General features: G+C 38.8%; 1 protein-coding gene across 1 annotated transcript in view; it reads left to right on the top strand.

Annotated features, from left to right (window-relative positions):
* Positions 1-5,424, top strand: part of CMTM8 (CKLF like MARVEL transmembrane domain containing 8) — a 36,575-nt gene extending 31,151 nt beyond the window's left edge. The window contains exons 3-4 of the mRNA XM_049816945.1: positions 2,023-2,139; positions 4,893-5,424. Coding sequence (XP_049672902.1) covers positions 2,023-2,139; positions 4,893-4,976 — 201 coding nt within the window. The 3' untranslated portion in view covers positions 4,977-5,424. The remainder of the gene's footprint in view (positions 1-2,022; positions 2,140-4,892) is intronic.
* Positions 5,425-9,191: the final 3,767 nt, after the last annotated feature.

Consider the following 9,191-nt stretch of genomic DNA (forward strand, 5'->3'; position numbering starts at 1 on the left):
ACAGAAGTTCACCTGAACCTGCCAGTTGTTGGCATCTTATCCTAAAACTGACAGTTTGATATTTTATTATTGTAATGCCCAGATAAAACAAGAGAGGTGAGATCTGTGGATAGACATAATACCTCTTATTAGATCAACTGATATAGGTGAGATAAACCCCACTTATAAATAAACATATGAATCAAACATCAAGTGCCAAGCCTTGGACTCCAGCTGAGTGCTGAGGCACTGCCCATGGTTCCCTGTGGAAAGGTGGGTAAGTGGCTCTTTTCCAAATGCCCTCAAGTTGCAAGGACTTAGGAACCACAGGAGGATGGACGTGCATGCCCTTCAGCCTGCTCTGAAAACTGTAAGGTTTGTTGCATGGGAAGGGGTGACCTGAAGACTGACATGTTGACAAATGACAGCACAGCATGCTGTGCTCTGGAAGGGCCTGCAGTTGAGAAAGCTTGTTTGGGGAATGGCTTCCCTTCAGAAAGTTTTGAACCCTGTGTGGCACGGGAGCCTGTGACAGTGGGCCAGAGTCCATCAAGTCTGAAGTAAATTCTGCCAGAACCAAATGTCCTGGCAATGGATGTGACCAGCTTCCATACCAACCACTTCAAGCCATGGATCCACGCTTTGGTGCACTGAGGGAATTGCTGATGTGGATACAGCTGTTGCTGCTGCTTTCCGAACTTCTTGGGCTGCAGCTCTTTTTTTTTAAGATTCTGCCAGAGTTAGTGACTAGTGAATTCAATAGAGAATAATTGGCATATATTCCTAGCATCCACTGGGTCACACCATGGCAATTAGTAAGTTGTAGCTGCACCAGTATGGCAACATATAGAGACAACTGGGGCAACAGAGTTAAGGGCTATGATATTTGTGTGACACTCTGGAGTGCAGACATGGGGCCAGAAGCTGAAGGGAGCAGATCATGTACAACATCAGGACCTGTTCTAAACTGAGTTACCAATTCCTGCAATTGTAACTAGGTGTAAAGCATGTCATGGGTATTCCACTTAAACATGGCACCAGTGAACTAAAAGTATATTTTATGGCCAAATTCATATGCCTTAGACAAGTAGCAGGGTAGAGTTTGGGGGCATTTTCTTTTTAAATAAGAATGAACTTCGTATAGCCATGACCAAGCAGTAAGTAAAGGACAAAGTATTGAACTTACTTTAAAAAAAACCCTCATACCTTTTTATCTTCTTATCTTCTTAGACTTCCATTCTCCCTTCATTTCCTGTTCTCTCTCACATGCAAAACCCGAACAAACAGGTTTTGTTTGTTATCTGTAGTGTTGTGTGACATCAATATTGCCTGCTTTGCTTCTTTTTTAGCAATGAACATAGGTACCCTGAGACATTAACTATGCCTCTTGGAAGAAAAAATGCAGCATCTACCATGGATGGGTCTTGATGACCCATGTAGTCCATTCAGACTGTTCTCCTCCTTGGCTTTATCTGTTTCTTTCTCCTCTCAAAAACAAGCAAAAGGGAAAGGTGGAAGAATACAACTGAAGAAATTACACCCTCTTTATCTCCTTCAGAAGTGGAGAAAACAAAGTTTGGGAAGCTTTATATTCTTCATATGCCATGAGTTATTGATTCTTACAGTGTATCTTTGTGTAGATTAGAAATGTAATCAAATTGCAATGTTGTTTTGTTTTGTTTTTTCATATAGTGTCATATTCTTGCTGCTTAACACTTAGATTGTGATAACCAAACCATGTCCTTATTTTCATGTTTGGAAAATCACAGCACGCAAGTTTTAAGACTTTTCTGGATTTAGTGTGATGGAGAGAACAGTTTCTCCAAAATGTGCTTTAATGTTTATGGATCTTCAGAATAAATTAAAGTTAAATTTTAATCTTGCACATAGAAATTTGGAAGAAGGTAAAAATAGTTAAGAATCACATTTCTTGTGTACATAGCATGTGTACGTTATATTTCAGAGAAGAGTTTTGTAATGTTGGAATAGAAAATGGTAAGAAATGCATGTGCATATTAATTATGTTGTTTGTTTTTTCAATAGGGTCTGTGTTTTAATGGAAGTGCCTTTGTTTTGTACCTCATTGCTGCCATTGTAGATGCATCTTCAGTTACCAAAGAACTGGACAGTCACAATTACAACAGCTGGGCAGCTTCTTCAGTGAGTTTATTTTTTGTTAAATAAGTTCTACGTCCCATAAAGTTATATCAAAAGAAGGCTTGCTGGGAGTGCAGGTTGAAATGCACACACTCTGGATTTTGAAAAGCTGCAGACTGATGTAGAAGCTTATACACAAAACCTATACGTAGCTGTAATTTAGTTCATAGTTTTTGGAGGTGACTAGAAATTCCAGCAGGAGATGACAGTCACACCAGAAAAGGCTGTAGTGTTTTTAAGATCATACTGCTTTTCCCCTCACCTGCCCCCATTTATTACTGACTCTCTGGCAGAGGGTATAGCCTGCACATCAGAGTACACAAAACAGGTTGTGTGAGCACCAAGTCACCTCAATGCATTTGGACAACTTCAAAAGCAGTTTAAACTAACTCGGCTAACTTTGCACATATGTGGATAAGATGCATTCAGCTTTTTGTGGGCTGAGCCATATACATAGCACATTTGGGAGGGTCCTGAAGCGGTATTGCTGTTTCTACAGTGATCTTCCTGTTACAGCCTCAGCTTTTGATAGTCTTTCTTCTGAGTTGGGTGGGCAATGCCTGAAAAATCATGTAACTTCCCAGTGTTTTAAAGTGGATGCAAATCATTTACTGTCTTACTACTTAGATTTGGAAATCCAAAGCAGTCAGGCAAAGTGGGTGAAAACCAACTTTTTTTTCTTAAAGAGCCATGTCACTTTCTGAGTAGGTGAATGCATTGTCTAGCTAAGTTAAGGGAGTTGTAAAAGAACTTTTTGCATGTTGTGGCAATAGTAGTCAAATACAATTATATACAGTAATTCCAAATTACAGCTACTTTGCTGACTGTTTGTGCTTCTGCAGTTGTCCTCTCTGGACTATTCACAGATCCTGTCTTCTCTCTGAAGTTTATTGTATACAACCATGAATGCAGAGACTTGAACACCCGCTCTGTTTTTGTCTTGGGAATTGGATAACTACGTCCCTGTCATTTCAGTGGTGTTCAGGGGCTTCTCCCCTTGGCAGTTTGTAACTATTGATCTGTTACTCAGACACTGCTGTTGACAGGATCTTGCTTGCTGCTAGATAAGCTTCCACGCTGATTCAGGTTTCATGCAAAATGCATGAATGCTCAGGGTCTCATGAGATGTTTGGAATCTCTTCTAATACCTCCTAATAGTGTTTATCTAATGCACTGTCTAAATAAACTATTAAATGTAGATTCCTGCTTTCTGAACTCATTAAGAGTTTCATGGATAGACGTTTGTGAGAATTTAGCAAATCATCTATCCCCAACAGTCTTTTTATGTTAGAAAGCTTTTAGATGGAGCTTTTATTTCATAAGAAACAAAAAATATTGGAAAAGAAGAATGCTACAATTTTCTATTGTAATAATATTTTACACCATCATCTACAGTTTTTAGTGCCACAGATTAAATTTACATTAGACAAGACTCACCAAGAGCCCTCTGTTGGAAGGCTTAGTTTTACTGCCTCTAGGCATGCTTAGTAGTGCCATGCTCTCAGAGCTGAAGTGCCTACCCAGGCCAATGATGGTATATAAGCAAGAAACACTGGTAGAATCATAAAATATTTTTAGGCTGGAAGGGACCTCTGGAGGTCATCTGGTCCAGCTCTTTCCCCCCTTAAAGCAGGGCTAACTCTTATCAGGCTACCAGAGCCTTGTCCGCTTGAGTTTTGAGTATTTCCAAGGATAGCTATTCCACAACGCCTCTGGGCCCCTGTTGCCATGTTTGATTACTCTCCCTGTGATCCCGCCCCCCCCCCCCCCCCCCCAATACCTAATTGAAATTTCCCTTCTTGTAACTTGCATTTGTTCCCTCTTGTCCTATCATTGCTCACCTCTAAGAAAAGTAGTGTTAATCCTATTTGCAGTGTCAGCTTTATTTGGTTCAGTTACCAGCACAAAACATTCTGGTCTTATCGTAAGACCATTTTGAACATTGTCTATGTTCAAAATGCAGTGATTAACAGGAACTTAACCACTGGCACTGAATTGGACTTTATCAGTACAACTGAAATAGTTCACAGCTGTTCTTTGGTTTCTGTGTGCGTATGCTGCAAGGACTGTAGAAGCAACACCACTGATACTGTGTAGTTTTAATCTTTAAACATAAAATAAATCTGGCTTGCTACAGTAGGCTTATTCTGTAATCAATTTCTGACAAAATACTATCTCAACGTGGTTGCTGTTGCCGTTACTTGCAGCTTGAGGACCTCTGGAGCTGGTAACCTAATCGGTACTGCTGTTTGAGAACATGTCTGGGCCTGCATTTTAAATCCAGGTTTTCTCTGTAAACAAACCTGTTGGGTTGCAGCGTGCCATACCGAGGTACAGGTGGGCTGTAGGCAATTTCTGGAACATAGCAGCAGTGCAGGAGTGTTAGCTTGAGCTCGCACTGTCCCACGGACTACCCCTCAGTCTTTACCAGCAATTGATGTTAAAAGCAGCAAGTATAGGATTGGTGGGAGTCCAATCTATAAGATCTACACTGAGGCAGTATAATGTGGAGATATGAGTTGAAATGTGCCATGTTTTGTCTGCTTCTAGACCCATATTTCTAAGCAGAATATAAACTTACACAGTGTTGACTGTGATGGGCACACAAGTACAAGGAGGTGAAAGAGTGCCATTTTAGTCAGCCTGCTATTTCTCCTTTTTCCAAATCCCATAACTATTTTTTTCATAGAAATGACAGTCCTCTCAAATATTTTTTTTTTTCCTAATATATTTTTTTTTCCCCCTTCTCTCTACAGTTCTTCGCCTTCGTGGTTACCTCCTGCTATGCTGGAAATACGTATTTTAGCTTTATATCTTGGCGATCACGAATTTTGCAGTGAATATTTTGTTAAAATGAATTCTGTAGTATAAAATATTTTGAGGACTATACTCTTTTGACAAAAGCTTGGAAGAGAGATGAGGTCTTTTTGAACATTTCTGTTAGAATTGACACAATATATTTTAAGCTGAGATTATATGATTATTTATAATACTATTCCATCTTTAGAGACATCTAACACCGACTTTGTACTGTACAATAAAATTTCATACTGCTTCTTTTAAAATTAACATCATATTTTTTTTAGACATTGTATAGATGTTATTACTAAACTTTTAATAAATCTTACTCAGACAATGTGCCAATTTTGTAAATGTAACTTTTTAAATGTTACAGGTATACTTTTGATACCGAATGCTACAAATCAAAACTAAGATTGATGCTGTGTCATTATTATGTATAAAAAGTGACATTGTGCAGAAAAAAACTACCCAAAACATTAAAAGTAAATAAATGACCCAGCTGTGCATGTTTTGTAAACTGAGAGTAAAAGGTTGCTTTTAAAATTTATTTTTCAGAGTAAAAGATATACTACTAAGAATTCTGATGATCCTGTCAGTTTGCATATTCTAACAGCTTCTCACAATCAAGAGATTGCTTTTGGAACTCGTTACTGTAGCGCTGAAGCTGGTTGAAGGAATGTTGTGCCTGAAACACATTATTTTAACAGGTTTCTCAAATCCAGCAGGCTCTGGGGCGTTAAGTCTAGACAACACTCCCTTAGTACTCAGTGTTTAACCTACCGAGAATATCGCAAAACACCTGCTAAAGGTAATAAATTTTGTTTCTCAGGGGACTGTGTTTTTCTCTTTTCTCCTCAGATTAGGCCATTAATCTGTCCTAATTAAAATCTGGGCTTCTAAATTCTATTAAATGATATAAAGATTAAATCCATAGAATTGTCAAGACACCAGTGCTAGAAACAAAGAATTATTCCCTCCTTTCCTGTCTACTGGCATCATCTGAGTTGTTAGTTTAACAAATGAAGTTTTTAATTTGACACTCATATTTAAAAATCTTTGAGTCAAGCAGAAGTATGACAAGATTATGACTGTCAAAACAGCTTTGAAAATTACTTTCAGATACAAATTACCTAAGGAATTTTTTTTTTCCTAGGAATTATATGGAGAGTTGTGATTGTTTTATGATATTATTTAAAGTTTTTCTCATTTAAGTAACTGCTGAGAAATCTTTTCTTCCTGGATTAAGAAGATTTGGACTCTCTTCTACTCTTCAAAAACTTAGCTGGACAATTCTATATGGTAGTAGAAAAATCTTACTACTTAAAAAAACTTCTTTATTTCTCCCTGTAACTAAATGGTGTGTGTTTACTTACATGCATGCCCTGCAGCAAAGAAGATTTATCAGTGGCCAGCTAATTCTGTTTTCAGTCACATTGTTTTGTTCTTGATTATCTGTTGGAGTCACAGGATTTCAGTGTAAGGGAAGCCAAGATATTATTTTAAAACCTATATTTGTCTGCAGATTGCATCTGGCCTGTACAACAAAGGTCAGACTGTCTGCTGCTTGCTAAAATTACCCAGTTGTGAGAAGGAAGAAGGGCTACAAACTATGCATTTTATCTACACAGATAAAATGTGTCATTAAAAACTCATATGCTCTTTTCCATTGCTGGAAAAAAAAATCAAAGGCATAAAAATGATCCAAATGTCAACTGATAAAATGCAACTAGAAATATAGCCAGAATTAAAATCTCATCAGTAAAAATGCTTTCATAGTAATAGTTTCTTAAATGATATTTGAGGTACCTATCTTAAGTCAAAAGAATGTGACTTTGCACAAATGTTTCATGAATTTGTGGTAACTGTGATGGTCTGGTCTAAAGTCATAACCCAGATGACATTTGTGGATAGAGGTAATAGGAGGGAGTAGAGCTAAGAGGGAGTAATGTGTTTCATCCAGTTTACCAAAAACTGTCATGGAAACTGTGTTACATGTCAGAATAAACACATTTAACGAAGGACAAAACCACACTATTACCAGGTAAGGAATGATTCTGGCAAAATATCTACCACCTCTCCAAGTCCTCAGCGCTGATCCTCAAGGGAAGATGTGTGGCATGTCTTCCAAAGGCAAATCTGTGAGTTGAATCCTTAATTCTGATTTTTAAAAAATACACCCTAGGCAGAAATTTGCTTTATGCTTGGCCCTGCTTATTTTCACAAACCATAACATACCTGCCTTACTCTTTCCTTTTAGAAAGATAATTATCTTGCTTCCCATGCTCTTTCTCATCTGTCTCATTTCTCAGCTGTTCCCCAGGTACCAACTGTCTGTTTTTCAAGTGTTCTGAATACCTAGTTAAAATTGGAGGAATCGGTACAAGCTGAGAATGACTTCTGAAGTTTGCTCCTCCTCTTTCAGGCCTGAAGAAAGGCATAAGCACCCAAAAGGTTATCAGTCCTTTATTAGTCTTAAATACTGATTTGCAAACTATGACTTTTGCCTTTGTATATTCTAATATTGATAAAGAAGATAAGCTAGCAGTGGTTTATCATATAACAATTAAAACAAGATTTCATGGCTGCAGGCATTGCTTAGTGTTCATAAGACTGAAACAACCTTACTTAAAGGAACAACTGGTAAGTGACGAAATCATTAGTGAAATTCTTAATACAGATATTTAGAAGAATAAACAAAATGCTAATCAACTTGGAAAATGAAGGTATTTGACATTATAAGTAACTTGTGTCAAAGAAACAGTCTCTGAAAAATCTAAGTCACCCACATACATAAGGATACTTGATGTCAACTTATGGCCATCAAATTTCATTTTTAAAGGAGTTGTCAGTACCTCTTACCATCATCATACATGATGCACTTAACAAGATGAAGTAAATAGCATGAGAACTGTAATAAAAACTGCAAATTCAGCAGTGTTGTAGACTGACTTTGTGCCAGTAGTTTACAGAAGATGCCTGTATTTCTGAGTAGAAAGTATGACTGTTATTCTACTTGTAGTAATTTAAAGGTATGTCTATTTCACTGGGTTGAACTCAGATCAGCAGGGCCCCAGTCATATACACACTTTCAAAAGAAGTTAAGAACTAAAGAACCTGAATGAGCAGGTAAGAAAAATATATTTCTTAATAGGAAGTATGGAAGTTGCTAGAACCTTCCTCCACAGGGCTTGCAAGAAACCTATAAATGTGCATGTGTCTGAACTTGAAGTGTAAGGAGAAGAGGAAAAAAGAGAAGCAGCCGTTTAAAAAAAAACCCAAAAACAAACAACAAAAAAAACCCCAAAAAACCAAAAAAAACCCCAAACAAAAACTCATTCTCAGCAGCTAGCATTTCACTCTTGCAGAGACTGGCAATGTTGTAGCTTTGTTGTAGCTATCATATCTAATAACATGAGATAAAATTGGATGGGACAGGTAATATCTTTTATTGCAACTACTAGCTGGCTTAATAGAAGCCCAAAACTATGTAGTGCTTTAATCTATTACAGACCATTGTCCACACTGGCAAACCCTGTCTTGCTCGTGTAAATTGCTTGCACTAGCCCCTTATTTGTGTTGGAGATCATCTGAACTTGCCCGTCTTCCCTCCTAAGGCAATTTTAGTTTTATTAAAAACTAAATATGAACAGAACGTGCATCCTAACTGCAGAACAGAGCAGCAGAAGCTGGGGTTACTACTGTGATGAGTGCAAAAGCAGCATATGCCCAGCTCGGAGGCCTGCTATTACCTCACTTGTCTTGCTTTCTGACAAGTTTAAAAATAACTTGAGGAAACACACAGCTTCCTTTGCTGAGTAGTGTTAGTATCTCTGCACGATTTAATTCAAACAATGGGGCTGAGACGTTTGGACAGTCATTGCAGTGCTGCCTGTCGCTGCCCATTCGATGCAAATGTTATTTCGTTTACGAGACCATGAATCAGAAGGTTGGGGTTTTTTTGGCGAGAATGCACGTTGCGTGGGAAGATGCTGGTAGCAGCTGTACCTCCAACAGCGAAGCACCGGAGCAGCTCCCCGCCAGGGCCGTCGCCGGCCGACCTGTGACAGGCCGAGGGGCCGTTTATCGCCGCTCGAGTAAAGCCGCCAGCCGCTGGGGTGGCCGGTTCCGTGCGAAGCTCCCCTCCCGGGACCCCGCGGCGTACAGCCAGGCGTCCCTCTCCCTGCTTGGAAGCGTTCGCTTCGGCCTCTATTTTCACGTAACCCAGCTGCAAGAGGGGAAGAAGGGCCGGGCGT

This window comes from Accipiter gentilis, chromosome 14 (assembly GCF_929443795.1).
Source record: "Accipiter gentilis chromosome 14, bAccGen1.1, whole genome shotgun sequence".
NCBI classification, from domain to species: Eukaryota; Metazoa; Chordata; class Aves; order Accipitriformes; family Accipitridae; genus Astur; species Astur gentilis.